Here is a 20,077-nt window from a genome sequence, read left to right as displayed (position 1 = left end):
AAAAAAAATCAGTGTGTACTTCTTTAAAAATTTTTTTTAAATATTTATTTATTTATTTATTCCCTTTTGTTGTCCTTGTTGTTTTATTGTTGTAATTATTATTGATATCGTTGTTGTTGGATAGGACAGAGAGAAATGGAGAGAGGAAGGGAAGACAGAGAGGGGGAGAGAAAGATAGACACCTGCAAACCTGCTTCACCTCCTGTGAAGCGACTCCCCTGCAGGTGGGGAGCCAGGGGCTTCAACTGCCAGTCCTTGGGCTTTGCGCCACCTTCGCTTAACCCACTGTGCTACCACCCAACTCCCTCAGTGTGTACTTCTAAAAGAGGGGTTTACTAGCACATTGCAACTAATCAGTTTACACATTGTAAATCTTAGCTAAACAAAGGATTTAATGAACAAAAACTTAAAATTATGTAGTGTAGACTACGGAAATACATCTAAATAACATTCTTGTTTTTTTAATTCTTTTTTCCTTTTTTTTAAAGTATTCTTTTTTAAAAAAATATTTATTTCCTTTTTGTTGCCCTTGTTTTTATTGTTGTTGTAGTTATTACTGTTGTTATTATTGATGTTGTCATTGTTGGATAGGACAGAGAGAAATGGAGAGAGGAGGGGAAGACAGAGAGGGGGAGAGAAAGATAGACACCTGCAGACCTGCTTCACCGCCTGTGAAGGGACTCCCCTGCAGGTGGGGAGCTGGGGCCTCAAACTGGGATCCGTAAGCCGGTCCCTGCGCTTTCCGCCACGTGCGCTTTTTTCCCTTTTTTAAAATTAATTTTATTTTTGAGAGAGATGCAGAGAAAGAGAGACACAGAGAAACACCAGAGCATTGCTCAGCTCTGGCTTATGGTGGTGCAGGGGATTGAACCTGGGACTTAGGAGCCTCAGGCATGAGAATGGGTTTGTATAACCATTATGCTGTCTCCCCCTGCCCAATAACAGCCCTACTGAGATGTAATAAGCATTCCCACCCAGTTTACTCACTTAACATATATAATTCAATGGTTTTTAGTAAATTCCACATTTTTGTAACCATTGTTGCAATTCATTTTATTTACTTATTTATTTTAGATAGAAGTGGAGAGTAAATGAGACCACAGCATCAAAGCTTCCTTTAATATGATGAGGGCTAGGCTCAAACCTGGGTTGTACACATGGCAAAGCAGCGCACTGTCCAAGTGAGCTATGTTGTCTGCCCAGCAATTTGTTTTAGAATTTTTTTTATCAATGCCAAAAGAAACCCTGTGTCCATTAGCAGTCAGTAATTTCCCTCTGGACTATCTTATCCCAGGCAACCACCAATTAATCTCTGTTTTGTCTCTGTGAATTTATTCATTTCCTTTAAAAAGAGTTATACTACTTGCAGTCTTCTGTGACTGATTCTTTGACTTTACATAATGTTTTCAAGTTCAGTCTTGTCGTGGCATGTATATCGTTCTTTGCCCAGTGTTATTCCATTGTGTTTATATGCCCTGTTTTATCTATCACTCAGAAGTATTATTGGCCTATGAAACTAGGTAGATGAGTGGCGGTGCCAACTTAAGTCTAAGGTTACTTTAGGTGCAAGTAGAACAGAGTAGATGGCTATCCTCATATTGCAAGCTCTGGTTATCCATTATATGCTCCAGTCTGTGACATCAACTAAACTGACAAATCTTTTGCCTTCAGTAAAAATGTTGTGTGTATAATTGACACAAAATTAAATTCAAAGAAGAAATACTCATTTGAAAGGGCTGTTTTGTTAAACATGCTTTATGGCCCAAGAATATATTTTCCTTCTCTCTTCCTTTCTCTCTCTTTCTCTTTCTTTCTTTCTTTCCTTCTTTCTTTCTTTCTTTCGTCTCCAGGGTTATTGTTGGGACTCGGTGCCTGTACCACAAATCCTGCTCCTGGAGGCTATTTTCTCGCCCTTGTTGTTTTATCATTGTTGTGGTTATTATTATTGTTGTTATTGATGTTGTTGTTGATAGGACAGAGAGAAATGGAGAGAGGAGGGAAAGACAGAGAGGGAAGAGATAGACACCTGCAGACCTGCTTCACCACCTATGAAGCGCCCCCCCCACAGGTGGGGAGCCAGGGGCTTGAACCTGGATCCTTAAGCTACTCCTTGTGCTTTGCGCCATGTTCGCTACTGCCCGACCCCCCAAGAATATATTTTCCATTTATATTTCAGTGAGTATTCTCACCTCAAGACTGAGTTTAAAAAATTATTTTTATTAGTGATTTATAAGACTATAAGATAATGGGAGATAGGGGCTGGGTGGTGATGCACCTGGTTGAGCGCACATACTACAATGTACAAGGACCCAGGTTCGAGCTCCCAGTCCCCACCTGCAGAGGGAAAGCTTTGCGAGTGGTAAAGCAGTGTTGCAGGTGTCTCTCTGCCTCTCTCCTATCATCCTCTTCCCTCTTAATTTCTGGCTGTCTCTATCCAATAAATAAATAAAGATAAAAAAATTAAAAAAAAAAGATAATGGGAGATAGTTCCATACCACTGACCCTGAGCCTTTGAGGCTTCTTTCCCTTGGCTGAACTGTGACAGTGTATTTAATCTATTTTCCTATATATTTGAGGATTAACAAGTTCTATAAAGACTCATTTTCCCCAAAGTTTGTATAAATATTTTCAACAAATTGAAGGGAACACTCTTAGTGTACCTCACTCATTGTTTTTGAGCACTATGATCATTTACTTTCTTCCTGGCATCTTTGGTTAATGACTCAACACCCAAAGTTCCTGAAGCTAAGACATTCGACACTTCTGATAAACAATCTGAGGCTGGATAAATAGCTCCCTTGGATAGTGCACTACTTTGCTAAGTGCTTGGCCCAAGTTCAAGTCCATCCTTGTGAAGGAAGCTGCAAAGCTGTGGTCTCTTTCACTCTTTCTGCCTCTCTGTCTCATATATATGAAGTTTGACATTAGGTGAGTGGCAGAGGAAGATCCCTATGAACATGCTTAGGCCATAATATACTGGCTTCTGATGTGGAAACATGATTATTTGATAATGCTTAGATTCTACCTTCATTATGGGAGCTCTAGCCTGCTATCCTGTCAGACCTGAAAAAGTAGAAAAGGTAGAATAGGTTTGTGTCTCTCCTTTTAAACACACACACACACACACACACACACACACACACACACACACACACACACACACACACACCTCCTGCTTTCCGTGACTTATATGATCCTTGGGAGATATTTCAGTCAAGCAGAAAAGAATTAGGGACTGTTTTTTGTTCTTCCCTGAGAACCTAGTATCTTTGTTCATGTGCATGCATTCATGTCTGTTTAAGTCACTAAGTCATGCTTATCCTGCCCTTAAGTGCTTGATTCTTTGGAAATAGTCCATTCTTTTTTAGAGAGATATCAGTGAAAATTAAACCTCTTGTAGGGACACAGTGCAAAAATGAATTAATGGTTCATTGGGGGAAATAATGCAAGAATTCTGAAGTCTCTACCAGTTTATTCTTTAAAATTTTTTATATTTATTTTCCCTTTTGTTGCCCTTGTTTTTCATTATTGTAGTTATTGTTGTTATTGATGTCATCATTGTTGGATAGGATAGAGAGAAATGGAGAGAGGAGGGGAAGACAGAGAGGAGCAGGGAGAGATAGACACGTGCAGACCTGCTTTACTGCCTGTGAAGGGACTCCCCTGCAGGTGGGGAGCCAAGGGCTGCCATGGTGCGCTTAACAAGCTGCGCTTCTGCCCAGTTCCCATCTTTACCAGTTTAACCATCTCTCATAATTGTTGAATTTTTCTTTGATATTTATGTATTTTTTTCCCAACTAATCTAAAATAGAGTGATTTTTTTTTCAAAGGACATAGAGGAAACCCAGTTGAATGTGTATCAAGGCAAAGGGTAGAGTTTGCTCTGTGACAGGAGAAATACCCATTGTTGCTTGTGAACATGCAAGGTAAATCTTAGCTTGGTATATGTCTATATTTATTTTAGTTTCTAGTAAGCTACGCTGGAAAATAATGGAACTGTCACACAAACAGAAGTTTAGGACAGCATTCCACACACAAAATTAACACACACACACACATACGTCAATAAATGGTAGGACATACTATTAATTATTTAGAATTTATTACTTCTTGTTCATAAGTCATTATAAAATATATGGCTCAGGGAGATCATCAATAAATCATCTCTCTCTATTTTTACACATACTGTCAATTCCTCACCTTTAAAAATAGTTTGCAAGTATCCCTTTCTGTCCTTTCAAGTTTTCACTAAATGATTCCAACTTATCTTTGTATTTTAAGTAAAGCCTATATTGACTTTTTTCAGTCCTTAATTTGCATGACAACTGAGTCACATCTATAAGTTCTCCAGCAAATCATTGAGCTTCTTAGCCTCAGTGTTGAATCTAGAAAATGGATGGGATGATGTTTTGTCCAGAAATAATTTAATGAAGGTGTAATTAGAGGACATATAACATGCTGGTGCTTCGATGTGAGGTCATAGCATCAGGCCTGGAACATACTAGAACTTTTATTAACGATTTAAAGATGAAGATAGCATTTAATTAACATAAAGTGAACAAGCCATATTTTTTGCGAGACACTCTAGTAAGTATCATATATAATATATTACAAGTAACCAGTTGGCCCACTTCCTCAGATTTTTTTTGAGTCATGCTGGGAAGATGGGGAAGAATGACACACACACTTAAAAGTTGCCAGTATAAAGGTTTTTTTATTTTTTATTTATTTATTTTTTATTTTTAAAAAATATTTTATTTTATTTATTCCCTTTTGTTGCCCTTGTTGTTTTATTGTTGTAGTTATTTTTGTTGTTGTCGTTGTTGGATAGGACAGAGAGAAATGGAGAGAGGAAGGGAAGACAGAGAGGAGGAGAGAAAGATAGACACCTGCAGACCTGCTTCACCGCCTGTGAAGCGACTCCCCTGCAGGTGGGGAGCCGGGGTTCAAACCGGGATCCTTATGCCGGTCCTTGTGCTTTGCGCCACCTGCGCTTAACCCACTGCGCTACAGCCCGACTCCCCAGTATAAAGGTTTTATTTATAAGATAACACTAACATTTACAACTTGGCTTATCTAAGTTCTGTGTTTAGGAACAGCAACTTTTGACAAACAATCCATCCATTTTTTTGTCCTAAGGCATATACATAGATTAGCAGTAGAATAATATGTATCAGGGAACAGAGTAGATCCCAAATATGGAAAAAGTATATACATATTGTTAATTGTAAACCCCATTGATTTAACCTGGGGCCTATATTCTGTGTAGGAGCATGTGTAACATCTGCATCCCTGTAGGTCTGAGCTCACATTCTGTGATCCTATCTGGATCACATTCTAGGCTGCACCCATTGTCAGACCCATTTTCCTCTAGTGGTAGAGTATTGGACCAAATTTCTTTATGGGGTGCAGAAGGTGGGAGTTATGGCTTCTGTAATTGCCTCTCTGCTGGACATGGGCATTAGCAGGTTGATTCATACCTCCAGACTATCTCTGTCTTTCCCTAGTGGGGTAGGGCTCTGGAGGGGTGAGGTTCTGGGACACATTAGTAAGGCCATCTGCCCAGGGAGTTCAGGATGAAAAGATGGCAGAAATGCAGTAAGATATAAAGTAGGGACCATAAAGTAGGAATAGAACAGATGGAAATAAGGACTTTAGGGTAGATAGAAGCTAGGAAGTCTATGTTAGGTATGTTCCTAGGGGTTCACAACTTTGGTAATTTTTGCTGGAGCTTGATAGCTGACCTGCAGGTGGACTAAAAATATTGTCTGGGAAGATGGTGTCAAAGTTGAGAGTAGGAGAGTAGGTGTCAAACTTGAAGAAATTACATAAATATAATTGGCTATTTACTGCATCAATCTGACTTTGGGCCCACATTTATTCATATTTAGCAGAGGAGCATCTATAACCTCTGAGTCCCTGCCAGTCTGTGTTTGCAGTCCATGTTCAGAGCTGGGAACATTCTAGGCTGCACTCATTTTAGGACCAGTCTTCCGTGAGTGGCAAGGTAGGATTACCCAGCCTCCCTTTGGAGAGTGGGGTAGTCCTTGCCATTGTTAGTGCATAGTGTGGGTATGGGCCTGAAGAAGCCCATGAGAGGGCTTATAATGACATCCCTGATGGAAGTGACCAATGATGGTGGAGAGAGGGGCCTATTAGAGGTCTAGGCCCATTGAATCTATGGGGGAATCCAAGGAATCCCTGACTTAAAAGCACTTGCTTTTAAGGTTAAATATATGTGGATGTTTACTGAAACATTGCTTAGGGAGTCAGGTGGTAGCATAGCAGGTTAAGCGCACGTGGCACGAAGCGCAAGGACTGGTGTAAGGATCCTGGTTCAAGCCCCCAGCTCCCCACCTGCAGGGGAGTTGCTTCACAAGCAGTGAAGCAGATCTGCAGGTATCTATCTTTCTCTCCCTCTCTCTGTCTTCCCCTCCTCTTTCCATTTCTCTCTATCCTATCCAACAACAATGAGATAAATCAAGATACAATATCCTTGTAATCAATCACCTTAAACTCGACATATTATGTCCTCACTCTAACGGACCTTTGTCTAGAAACCTCAAGGTGTGTGCAGCTCACCTTCTAGGTGTGGGCTACATGGACCCTGCAAATTGGGACTTGAAATCCATGAAACTAAGTCATTTACTTGTCCAAGTCTCACTTTTGTCTCCTTTGAAATGTGGTGGGGGGCTAAGTAGCACAGTGGGCTAAGTGCATATGGCACAAAACACAAGGACCGGCATAAGGATCCCGGTTTAAGGCAGGCAACTTATAATGGATTTGGAGGGCCAGGTGGTGATACACCAGGTTAAATACTCATTACCACGTAAGGACCTGGGTTCAAGACCCAGCTCCCTACTTGCAGGGAGGAAGCTTCACAAATATTGAAGCAGGGCTGTGAGTATCTCTCTATCTCTCACCCTCTCTGTTACCCCCTCAAATCTCAATTTCTCTGTCTTATCTAATAAAATAAAAAGGAAAAAAAAGTGGCAGCCAGTAGTGGTGGATGTGTAGAGCCAGCACCAAGCCTCAGCAATAACCCTGGTGGCAATATAAATAACGTATATAATAAAGTCAAAACATAATAGAATACTAAGAAACTTTTCCTCAATTGCCCAAGTGTGGCTTGGTTCTTGATTTAAGTGGGCAGACTCACTCTCTGCTAGTTTGATGTTTTTGAATGGTTTGCACTCAGCCGGTGAGAATGGAGAGAATTCATTGCAAGTTGTGAGGTTTGAATTTGAAACAACACTGTAAAAATTCTTACTGACTTGTTCTTAATAAGCAGTACTTGTGAATCAGTGGACTTGAGGGATTTTGGTAAAGGGTTCATGTGAGAGAAGGCCCTCGTAACTGCATTCAGCAGCTGCATTTTATTGTGCAAAGGTAAATGTGCTTAAATAGCCCCAGGGGGAGCTTTGGCTTTTCTTTCCCAACTACTCAATAGTCTGTATAGTCCAAAGGGCTGATGGTGGTTTCCAGTTTTTGTTTTGGTAAAAATCCTGGTTCCACCCACAACGACCCTGGATCCGTACTCCCAGAGAGATAGAGAATGGGAAGGCTATCAGGGGAGGGGGTGGGATGTGGAGATCGGGTTATGGGAATTGTGCAGAATTGTACCCCTCTTATTCTATGGTTTTGTTAATGTCTCCTTTCTTAAATAAAAAAAAAAATCCTGGTGCCTCTTTATTGAGGATTTTAGCTTGTTGTTTACTAAGTGTCATTTTGCAACATGAGCGCTTTCTGTCATCTCCTTTGTGGAATATTCACTTCGGAATATTGTCAGTTAAGTGACAGACTCTGAGCTGGGACCTCGGGGTTCAGAGGGGAAAGATAAGTGTTCACAGATACTGGGCAAGACAGGGATGCACCTTAAATTATTGCAACAAAGAGTTATTTGGGGAACACTTTTAGTTAGAGGGTTTTCAGCAGTATGGGACTGTGGAATCAGTGAGGTGAATATTTGTGTGGTCTTGCAGGATGTATAGGAATTCACATTCTAGCAGCCAGGGGAGTTGTTGGAAAGAGAGGGCACTGCAGCAAAGGGAAGCCCAAAGCCAGAGCCTGGCCAGACTGGGGAAGCATCAGTGTGCCTTGGAAGGAAGTTGTGTGTGGTGGGAGAGGAAGAAGGAGAGGGGACATGGATATAAGGCATTAGGTATGGGCAAGAAGCAGGTTCAGTCCCTGGTACCAGAGCTGAGTAGTGCTCTAGTAAGTAAAAATAAATAAATAAATAAATAAATAGACAGGTGAAGATCCTGAGAGTTTTAAGCATTTCCAGATTACTTTTCCCACCTATGAAGGAAGGATTGTGGCGGATGGACATATTATTATTATTATTATTTTAAACATTTAAAAATATTTATTCCCTTTTGTTGCCCTTGTTTTATTGTTGTAGTTATTATTGATGTTGTTGTTGTTGAATAGGACAGAGAGAAATGGAGAGAGGAGGGGAAGACAGAGAGGGGAAGAGAAAGATAGATACCTGCAGATATGCCCCACTGCCTGTGAAGTGACTCCCCTGCAGGTGGGGGAGCCTGGGGGCTCGAACTGGCATCCTTACTCCGGTCCTTGCACTTTGTGCCACCTGCACTTAACCTGCTGCACTACTGCCAGACTCCCAGGACTTAGTATTTTTTAAAATATATTTTATTGGGGGGATTTAATGGTTTAGTCTACTTCATATGCACAACCTCTCTCTCTCGTCCCCTTGATTGGTATCTAGGAGACACACCAGGACCCCAGTGTTCCTTCATCCTGTCCCTTTCCTCCTTCCCCAGAGTCCTTTGCTTTAGTGCAATACACCACACCCAGTCCAAGTTTCACCTTATGTCCTCCTTTACTTAAGTCCACCTATAAGTGAGATCATTTGGTATTGGTCTTTCTCATTCTGGCTTGTTTCACTGACCATGAGGCTTTCAAGTTTCTGCCAGCATATTACAAATATGAGGCTGCCACTAGGGGTAGGGAGCCTGGACCCAAATTAATGATTCTGTCACTGGCCAGAAGAATAGGCTAAAGTCTGTCTCTGTGTTCTTACTTGACCTTGAAAAAACATACAGTTAACAGAATTGTTAGTGATTTTGAAACTATACACTTTTAGACTTATTTTGTTAGACTAGATCCACCCTCTATTCTGATGTTATTGTTCATTCTTGTAGGTGATACTTTCTGGAATCATAGGATTAACAACTTGGAAACGGCCTATGATACTCCTGGTAAGTTTTGATGATATAGATCGTTAACCCTTTATAAAATGTGCTAATGTCTGAAATCTAGAGAAAGAAATAAAGAAATGCTAATACATTCTGTTCATAGAAACACAATGAAGAAACAAAATATAAGTAGAATGTGGGCATTATTAGAGTCATATGCTTTCATAATTAGAAAGTTAGATGATAATTTTTATGCTACTTTTTTGTTTTTATCATAGAGACAGAGAGCTAGAGAAACAGAGTGAATGAGACTACAGCACTGAAGCTTCCTCCCATGCAGTGCAGTGGGGACAAGGCTCAAACCCAGAGGTGCACATGACAAAGCATTGAGCTATTTTGCTGACCCTTTGATGGTCTTCTGATTCACTCTCAGCATTCTTTTTTCCTTTTTCTTATTTTCTTCTCTCTCTTTTTAAAATATAGTGCCAGAATGGAGCTGGGTTGTGGAGCACCTGGTTTAGTGCACATGTTACCATGTACAAAGACTCAGGTTTAAGCCCCTAGTTCCCACCTATAGGAGGAAAGCTTTATGAGAGGTGAAGCAGTGCTACAGGCTTCCCCCCCACACCCCCTCTTTCCTCCTCTATTTGGATCTCTCTCAAATAAGTAAATCAATAAAAAGTTGTTATAAATAAGTACAGTGTCAGATATCAAACTCAGGGTCTCGCATGTGCATTCATCTGTGAGTTACTTCCCAGAGATTTATTTACTTATTTATGTGAGGGAGAGAGAGCAAAGCACCACTCCATTACCAATGGAATACTGACTCATTGCATCTTTGTTCTCTCATGTGATGCTGGGATTAAGTCCAGGACCTCACACATGCAAGACAGGTGCTCTCCCTCTGAATCACTTCTCAGGCCCACCCTGAGCTGCTTTTATACCCATAGCTCTCCATGTGCATCTAGCTCCAGGGTTAGACATTCTAATGACGGAATACTAGAAAAACAAAATGAAACCAGAACCAACAACAACAGAACAAAAAACCAAATGGGGGGGGGGTCGGGCGGTAGTGCAGTGGGTTAAGCGCACATGGCTGCAAAGCGCAAGTATTGGCTTAAGGATCCCCCAGCTCCCCACCTGCAGGGGAGTTGCTTCACAAGTGGTGAAGCAGGTCTGCAGGTGTCTCTCTTTCTCTCTCCCTCTGTCTTCCCCTCCTCTCTCCATTTCTCTCTGTCCTACCCAACAACAATATCAATAACAAAAATAAAACAACAACGGCAACAAAAGTTGTTGTTCAGCGCAGCAGAGAAGAGAGAGAGGAGGTCTGGAGCGAAGAGGGAACACTAATCTTTATTTGCGCTGGCACCTCAGAGTTGGGTGAGAGAGAAGCAGGTTGGGCCACGTGGAGGTAGCGAAAATGGCCGCCTCACACAGTAACCTTTCCTGCGTCTGAACACCGAAGTGGAGCGCCGGCAAGAGAAGTGAAGTGCTGGCAAGAGAGCGAGGTGCGGAAGAAGAAGGGCTTTTATAGGAGCAGCTTTTGCAAGAATGGGAAGGGGGAGGAGTAACCATAGCACTCCAGGATAGGATAATAACTCTCGTGAGAATGGGAGGGGGGAGGAGTAACCAAAGCACTCCAAATATCGCGGGGATATAGACAATGCCCTGAGGGCACAACATGGCTGAACAGGCACTCCGAGAATGTCCCAACTCTCGCGGGAACTAGCAGTAGCCTGAGGGGACAACATGGCAGATGTGACTGCATCTGCACAATTTCCCAGCAAAAAGTGAATAAATAAATAAAAACCAGTTCAGTAAGGGGCTATGGAGACAGCACAGTGATTATGCAAAAACTTCATGAGTGAGACTCCTAAGTCCCTGGTTCAATCTCCAGCAACATCATAAGCCAGAACTGAGCAGTGCTCTTATCTCTCTCTCCCCGCATACACATACATGCACACATATTAATTGATTTAAAATAAAACATAATATTTTAAAAACAAGAAAAAAGAATGTAAGGATAAAGAGAGTGGGTGAAGTTCTAGCTGAGTAAGATTTGCTATGGGTTGGTAATTATTGAACGGTAGGTAGGTACAGGATGTTTGCTATACTGTCACCTCCACTTTTGAATATGTTTAAAAATATCCACCAGTATACAGGGTTTGTTTGGGTTTTTTCTTTTTCTTTTTGCCTCCAGGGTTATCACTGGGGCTCAGTACCTGCACTACAAATCCACTGCTCCTGAAGGCCATTTTCCCCATTTTGTTGCCCTTGTTATTGTTGTTGGATAGGACAGAGAGAAATAGAGAGAGGAGGGGAAGACAGAGAGGGGGAGAGAAAGACACCTGCAGACCTGCATTACCGCCTGTGAAGCGAATCCCCTGCAGGTGGTGAGCCAGGGCTGGAACGGGGATCCTTACCCGGTCCTTGTGTGCTTTGCACCATGTGTGCTTAGCCTGCTGCACTACTGTCCGACTCCCTGCTGTTTTTTTTTTTTAATTTACAAAATAGAAAATATTCTTATATTCTTTATCCCTTCTGTCTCCTTCTCCTTCGCCTCCTCCTCCTCCTTTTTTAACTTATTTATCTGTTGGATAGAGACAAGAGGGTAGGGCACAATAGAGAGGGGGAAAGAGACACTGCTTCACTGCTTGTGAAGCTTCCCCTCTGTAGGTGGGTGGCTAGGGGCTTGAACCCAGGTACTTTTGCGTGGTAACTTGTGCATGTGCACTCAGCTGGGTGTGCCACTAGGACAGAGAGAAATGGAGAGAAGAGGGGAAGACAGAGGGGGAGAGAAAGATAGACACCTGCAGACCTGCTTCACCACCTGTGAAGCGACTCCTATGCAGGTGGGGGACTGGGGGCTCGAACCAGGATCCTTCTGCTGGTCCTTGTGCTTCACACTACATGCGTTTAACCTGCTGCACTACTGCCTGAATCCCTCTTCTTCTATTTTCTACCAGATCACTGCTCAGCTCTGACTTATGGTGGTGTGGGAAATAGAACCGGGGACTTTAGAGCCTCAAACATGAGAGTCTTTTTGCACAACCATTTTGCTACCTCCCCCCACCACCTTCCACTGAGCACAAATACATGATTTTTATAGTTACAATACTTTGGGTTTTAAGGAGAGCTTTATGAGAGGTGAAGCAGTGCTACAGGCCTCCCCCCCACACCTCCCCTTTCCTAAAGATTTCATTGCTTATTATACACTACCATATAAATGTTGTCATATAATCCCTTTATTTTATCTCTAGTAATAGAGATGTATATTGGTGATTATCTTTTTTTTTTGTTATTGAAATAAAACTAACCACTTTGAAGTGAACAATTCATTGGCATTTGGTAGACTGCCAGTGGTTTCCTTTGTTTTTGCTTACCTGTACCATTTCATTCAGGGGATACTATAAAAATAGATAATTGTCAAAAGTTGCCAACTTTCAGGGATGATATTGAAGGTCTAGGACATTTAATTTGAATTGAAATATTAAAAAAAATTATAGGTTAGAGCCCAAGGACCACATAGGTTATGTTGTATACCACCAGCAGAAGATCCCAACTTTTAATGTCTCTCCTTTCTCTCAGTCTCTATTTGAATGGAAAAAAAAATGGCATGGAATAGTGAAATCATGTATGAGCAAGTTTCCTACTTACTACATAAATTTTTTTTTTCTGTATAACATTTTTTTTGTTATTGTTGTTTAATGTTTCTCTCACTCATCTAGAGATAGGGTTAAATAAAGGTGGGAAGTTAGTTCACTTGAAAATGTGCCTGCTTTGCCAAGTGTGTGAGCCAGGTTTGAGCTCCAGACCCTAGAACACTAGAGGAAACTTTGGTGCTATGGTGTCTCTCCTCCTCTCTCTTTGTTGCTTTCTATTTGAAAAAGTTGACATGGGGGCAGCAAAACCCTGGCAGTGACAGAAAAAGAAAAAAATAGGTTTGAATCATTTCCTAAATTTAGTTTATGTATACTTAACAGTTCATATTTCAAAATATTTTATTTACTTATTTTGGATAGAAATTGAAGGGGGGAGGAAGATTGAAAGAGAGAGAGATACCTTCAGCACTGCTTTACTTGTGAAGCTCCGCGCGCGCCCCCCCTCCCCACTAGTGGGGACTGGGGGCTTGAACCTGGATTCTTGCACACTGGGACAGGGACAGGTGAACTCAACTCGGTATGACACCTTCTAGCTCTTTAATAGTTCATATTCAGCCAACCACTGTGGGCTAGGTGATAGGTAATAAATACAAAGCTAGTTAAATTTTTTTTTTTTAAATTTTTTTATTTAAGAAAAGATTAATTAACAAAACCATAGGGTAGGAGGGGTACAAATCCACACAATTCCCACCACCCAATCTCCATATCCCACCCCCTACCCTGATAGCTTTCCCATTCTCTATCCCTCTGGGAGCATGGACCCAGGGTCATTGAGGGTTGCAGAAGGTAGAAGGTCTGGCTTCTGTAATTGCTTCCCCGCTGAACATGGGCGTTGACTGGTCAGTCCATACTCCCAGCCTGCCTCTCTCTTTCCCTAGTAGGGTGGGTCTCTGGGGAAGCGGAGCTCCAGGACACATTGGTGGGGTCTTCAATCCAGGGAAGCCTGGCCAGCATCCTGATGGCATCTGGAACCTGGTGACTGAAAAGAGAGTTAACATACGAGGCCAAACAAATTGTTGAGCAAGTTAAATTCTTAAATGTAAGGAAAAGACACACTTTGTAGGATCTTTATCAAAATAATAGTATTGAACTTCTCATAAAACTAAAGTTTGGGGACTAACAAGACAAGTTAGGTAATATTTTACAAGGGCATCTATTATGGAAGTTGTGCAATTAGTAATTCTGGGCGGTGTAACTTATTGATGCAATGTTTTGGTAAACTTAACTAGCAGGACAGAAGAAAAGAAGCTCTGGATATGTTCTATGGTATGTGTTTGTTTTGCAACAACTTTCTAGGCTCACTGAAAAAAAATTGCATAGTATTCCATGTTTATATTATACTTGGTTACAGGAGTTATCTCTGTACTTCCTCCACTGGGCCAGTATTGAATACTGAGCAATACAAATCTCAGGTGTTTAAGTAAAATTATAATCAGAAAATTTCTTTTTATTTATTTATTTTTTTGCTTCCAGGGTTATTGTTGGGGCTTAGTGCCAGCACTATTGGTGGCCATTTTTCTTTCTTTCTATTTTTTTTTTTAATTGGGTTGCACAGAGAGAAATTGAGAGAGGAGGGGGGCGATAGAGAAGGAGAGAGAAAGATAGACACCTGCAGACCTGCTTCACCACTTGTGAAGCAACCCCTCTTTGGGTAGGAAGCTGGATGCTCGAACCAGGATCCTTGCACGTACTATGTGCATTTAATCTGTTGTGCTACTGCCCAGCCCCTGCAATCAGAAAATTTCTAAAGCTATTTGTTCTTTAAAAATCTCCAGATGGGGTGGGGGAGATAGCATAATGGTTATGCAAATAGACTCTCATGCCTGAGGCTCCTAAGTCCCAGATTCAATTCCCTGCACCACCATAAGCCAGAGCTGAGCAGTGCTCTGGTGTTTCTGTGTGCCTCTCTCTGAATCTCTCACAAAAATAAAATATTAAAAAAAAAATTCCAGATGGTAAAGAAAACACAGACACATGCTCCAGATGAATCTTGAATCCACTTTTTAAAAAAAATATTTTATTTTATTTATTTATTCCCTTTTGTTGCCCTTGTTGTTTTATTGTTGTAGTTATTATTGTTGTCGTTGTTGGATAGGACAGAGAGAAATGGAGAGAGGAGGGGAAGACAGAGAGGGGGAGAGAAAGATAGACACCTGCAGACCTGCTTCACCGCCTGTGAAGCGACTCCCCCTGCAGGTGGGGAGCCGGGAATCCACTTTTAAATAATTTTTTTTTGAAAGCTGCCTAGTAAATTTAATTTGTGAGTTTAAGGAACTTCAAATAAAAATGACTTTAATAAAAATGTATCTCTATCATATGGCTTTGGAGTTCCTCATCTGTGTTGATGAGTGAATGTTTTTTGTCACAAAGTTGTAATCAGTGTATACATACTGTGCTGTGCTGTGCTCCTTTTCTCGTTTAACATTAAGTTAAGTCCATATCGTTGTTCCATGACTTAAGGTTGCTAAGTAGCATTGTCTTACTGCTGCATCAATATTAGTTATAGGTCTGTTGCACATTTGAGCTTTCATATTGTGACTGTTATAAATTATGTGTATAGAAGACCATGGAAAGGTTGTTTTCAAACGTCAACACTAATTTATAAGGAACATAAAGTAATTGATAGGGGTTATACAAGGAAATCCTTTCTGAATATATCAGTAGGTCATTTAAGCCTTAGTCAATATCTAAATGAAAATTTTTCAGCTCCAGTGAGTTTTTTAAAATATATATTCTTTAAAAAAATATTATTTATTTACTTATTTTGGGTAGAGATTGAGAGAAATTGAGAGGGAAGGGGGAGGTAGAGGGAAAGAGAAACAGAGAGACAGACACCTGCATGCCTGCTTCATTGCTTATAAAACTTTCCTCCTGCAGGTAGGGACAGGGGCATGTACTTGGGTCCTTGTGTATAGTAATGTGTACATTTAACCAGGTGTGTCACCACCTAGTCCCCAGCCCTAGTGCGCCACTTGTAACTACTGCTTTTTTATGTTAAAAACTGAAAAAAATTATTGTAATGCAGTGAATGAAATTGGACACACTGTTCAGACACTTCTAGATTGAATCCTAATTAATCCCTGAAAAATGTACACATTTTACCTCTCTGAATCTAGTTCTTCTTAGTTTTTCTTCCTTTCTTCTTTTTTTTCAGTATTTTATTTCTTTATGACTTATTTTGGATAGAGACAGAGAGAAATTGAGAAGGAAGGAGGACAGAGAAGGGGAGAGAGACACCCGCAGCACTGCTTAAACACTTGTGAGGTTTTCCTCCTGCAGGTGGGGCCTGGAGGCTTAAACCCGGGTTGTGTACTGAAATGTGTGCCACCACCCATCCCCAAGTTTGTTTGTTTTTCTAAACAGAGAGAACATTCCAGTGACTCCTAGGGGTGACTATCACTACTCCTAGTTACTGGGTATGCTACTATTATTATTATTTTAATTTTTTATTTATAAAAGAGAAACATTGACAAAACCATAGGGTAAGAGGGGTACAACTTCACACAATTCCCACCACCAGAACTCTGTATCCCATCCCCTCCCCTGATAGCTTTCCTATTCTTTAACCCTCTGGGAGTATGAACCCAGGGTCATTGTGGGATGCAGAAGGTTGAAGGCCTGGCTTTTGTAATTGCTTGCCCACTGAACATGGGCATTGACTGGTCGATCCATACTTCCAGCCTGTCTCTCTCTTTCCCTAGTGGGGAAGGGCTCTGGGGAAGCAGAGCTCCAGGACACATTGGTGGGGTTGTCTGTCCAGGGAAGTCTGGTTGGCATCATGCTAGCATGTGGAACCTGGCAGTTGACAACAGAGTTAACATACAAAGCCAAGCAAATTGTTGACCAATCATGGACCTAAAGACTGGAATAGTGCGGATGAAGAGTTGGGGGGTGGGGACTCTATTTTGTAGATAGCTAGTAGGCATATTTTAGTTATATTCCAAAGGGCCTGTAGCTATACTAGTTTTTTTTTTTTTTTTCTTTTTTCTCCTGAGCCTGAAATCTGATATGCCGGTGGATCCAGGTTATTGTCTGGGGAGATGATGTCATGGCTGGAAAAAGGACCAGAAAGCTGAATCAGGGAAGAGAGTAGCTCCCTAATATGGGAAAGGGGTATAAATACTGTTGACTGTAAACCCCATCGATTTGGTGTGATCTGGGGCCCATAATTAGCTTAGGAGCCTGTGTGACCTCTGCGTCCCTCTAGATCTGAACTCACACTCTGTGGTCATGAGTAGGAACATTCCATGCTGCCCCAGTATCAACCCATCTTCCTCAGGTGTAGTATAGAGTATGTTGTCCATCCTCCCTAACACTTTGTACCATTGTTGATCCAAGTTGAGGGCGTTATTATTATTTTTATTTCCTTTCTACCCCCACCCCCTCCCCCAGGTTTAAGGGCTGGAGTGCCCTATTGGATAGTTCAGGGTGGCAGTATGAGAAAGGCCAGTAGGGTTCTGTGGTAATACAGTCTGGGCTTCCCTGCTCAGAGTTCTGGTCCCACACCACCTGCGAGGCCACCTTCTGACTTAGACCCAGACCACCTTACACAAAGGTGACTTTCCTTCCCATCCTGAATGTTTACCTGACTCCTCTTCTAGGTCTTAGCTCAGCTGTCACCTCCCAAGAGAGACCTGCCTGAGCATCCAGATAATGGTGATCCTTCACCCCTCCCCTTAAATTCCCAATGCTGAGTTTACTGTCTTCACCATCTGTGATTAGCCTCCCAGCATTTCATTGACTGCGTGTTATCTGTCTCCCCCAGCTGACAGTTTTGAGAGCAGAGGAGTCTTGTCCGTCTTTTTTGTCCTGTATTCCCAACATACATTTATTGTTGATACTGGAGAAAATCTGATAACCAAGACAATATTCAGGCCCTGGGCGAGCTCTTAAGTTTACCTTTTACTTCTATTTTACATGTATCACAGTTTTTTTTGCTTCAGTCATAACCTCTTAGCTTCAGAGTGCCTAAGGAAGTATTTTGGAGGTGGACATTTAGGAACGGGGTGGGTCAGGGGTTCAGGGCTCACAGAGAAGCAAACTGTTCTCATTTGGAATTGCTTGGTGCACACCAATCTAGAACACTCAAATCCTTCCTTTTGAGAAACATACTTTATTCCTGTTTTCTGGTCTTATCTGGGTACCTCAGTTAAAAAATGAGAGAGAGAGAGAGACAGAGAGAGAGAAAGAAAGAGAGAGAGAGAGAGAGAAGAGAGGAGAGAAGAGAGGAGAAAGGAGAAAGGAGAGAGGAAGAGATAGTCTTAATTGGGTGATTTTTCTCTAGTTTTTATTTCACCAGAATTGACACTATAAAAGCCTGGTCAGGTGTTCTGCCTATAATTTTTGTTGCTTGTGAAGTGGTAATTTGAACTACTGATTTTTTCTTTTATTTCCTTTTTTGTCAGTTTGGAATGGATGAATTGAATCTGATCCTAAAGCAGATTAAAAACAACAACAACCAGTTCTTCTTAGCACCAACATTGAGACCCCCCCCCCATCCATTGTTGTTCTTGGGTCACATAAGTAGTTTATTCTTTACTGAAGGCACTCATGATTTGTATCCTAGTCCAAGAATAGAAGAGGTAAATGAATTGGCTATTTAAAAAATGAAGGCAACTGTCATTTTCTCTTCTGATGTCAAAATTATTTACTTAGGGTTACCCAAAAAGGCTCAGAAAATGACTTATATAGGATATATAGACATTCCCCTCTCATCTAATAATTCAACGAAGCTAGACTGGCAAGTGTTTTACTCCATGAAGCCATTTGAGGGTCCAGGCTCTTTCTTATTGTGTCTTGTAGGAAGAATCATGTACCCCCACCTGCAGGGGGGAAGCTTCATAAGCAGTGAAGCAGGTCTGCAGGTTTCTCTCTCTCTGTTTCTCTCTCTCTCTCCTCCACCTATCTTTTCTTTGCCTCTCAATTTCTCTCTCTGTCTTATCAAATAAAAAAGAAAAGAAAACAAAAATGGCTACTGGGAGCAGTGAATTCATTGTGTAAGTGCCAAACTCCAGTCATAAATCTGGTGGAAAAAAAAATTAAAGAGTAAGAGTCATTCCACACCCACATAATTTCTCAAAGTGATTACAGAACTGGTCTCACCCATTAGAGATCATGGACATTTCTTTCCTGATTTTTTATTTTATTTTTTTTTAATTAAAAAAATTATTTACTTTCCCTTTTGTTGTCCTTGTTTTCATTCTTGTAGTTATTATTGTTGTCATTGTTAGATAGGACAGAGAGAAATGGAGAGAGAAGGGGAAGACATAGAGGGGGAGAGAAAGATACACACCTGCAGACTTGCTTCACCGCCTGTGAAGCAACTCCCCTGCAGGTGGGGAACCGGGGGCTTGACCTGGATCCTTAAGCCAGTCTTTGCGCTTCTCACTACATTTGTTTAATTCTTTCCTCATGTTATCAAGAACTGCAGAGGTCATAATACTCATGGGCATTTAGGATGCTGTGCATGTGTGAAATGAACTCTGAAGTTCTGACTTTGTGAAGTCTGGCTTTCAAGAATGTTTTGTGGTTGTCAGTAATTTGGAATGAGTCTTGATCTGAGATATCAAGAAACCTGAATTTCAGTGCTGATGTTACCATTAATTATCACGTCACCTGACATTACCACTAATTATCATGTTATCTCTTTTTTTTTAATTTAATTTTTTTTATTTAAGGAAGGATTAATTAGCAAAACCATAGGGTGTTGGTATGCATGAGACCCCTTCTGTTTCATTTGGTTTAAATCCCCCCTGCTTAACACTATTCTATTTACATAACCACTTCATTCTATTTATATAACCGCTGTTAACAAGCACCTCCCTCCAGGGCATTGGTTCAATCCCCACTGTTTCATGATATGTTTTTGCTCCACCCCCCCTCCTTGTCACACTCTGATTGTCACCAGTCACTTTTCTCTCCACCCTCTCTATGTCACACCCTGTTTCCACCCTACTTGTCAAGTATATATAAAGACAGCATTGTGAGTTTTAGAGTACTTTACCTTTAGTTTAGCTCAGCTCGGCTTAGATTGTGCTGCGTCCTGCATGAATAAAGAGATACTGCCTACAGCTCAACTATGAGTCCCTGGTCGTCTGTTACCTGCCCGTGAAGCCAGCCCGGCGAAAACAACATAACCCATCGAAAACGACATATGGCGCCTGAACAGGGACTGAAATAAGCCCTGAAACATGGACCGGCATCAACGTGGGACCCTAACCATCCATCGTCCAGATAAGTAAACTTGGCTACCCATCC

General features: G+C 41.3%; 1 protein-coding gene across 5 annotated transcripts in view; it reads left to right on the top strand.

Moving 5' to 3' along the window:
- ENTREP1 (endosomal transmembrane epsin interactor 1) overlaps positions 1-20,077 on the top strand; it is a 183,228-nt gene that overhangs the window by 50,383 nt on the left and 112,768 nt on the right. For all 5 annotated transcript variants that reach the window (XM_060199731.1, XM_060199728.1, XM_060199729.1 and 2 more), the window contains one exon: positions 9,165-9,221. In XM_060199731.1, coding sequence (XP_060055714.1) covers positions 9,210-9,221 — 12 coding nt within the window. In that variant the 5' untranslated portion in view covers positions 9,165-9,209. The remainder of the gene's footprint in view (positions 1-9,164; positions 9,222-20,077) is intronic.

Source organism: Erinaceus europaeus, chromosome 10 (genome assembly GCF_950295315.1).
Source record: "Erinaceus europaeus chromosome 10, mEriEur2.1, whole genome shotgun sequence".
Classification (NCBI taxonomy): Eukaryota; Metazoa; Chordata; class Mammalia; order Eulipotyphla; family Erinaceidae; genus Erinaceus; species Erinaceus europaeus.
This window is presented reverse-complemented; position numbering and strand designations above follow the sequence as displayed.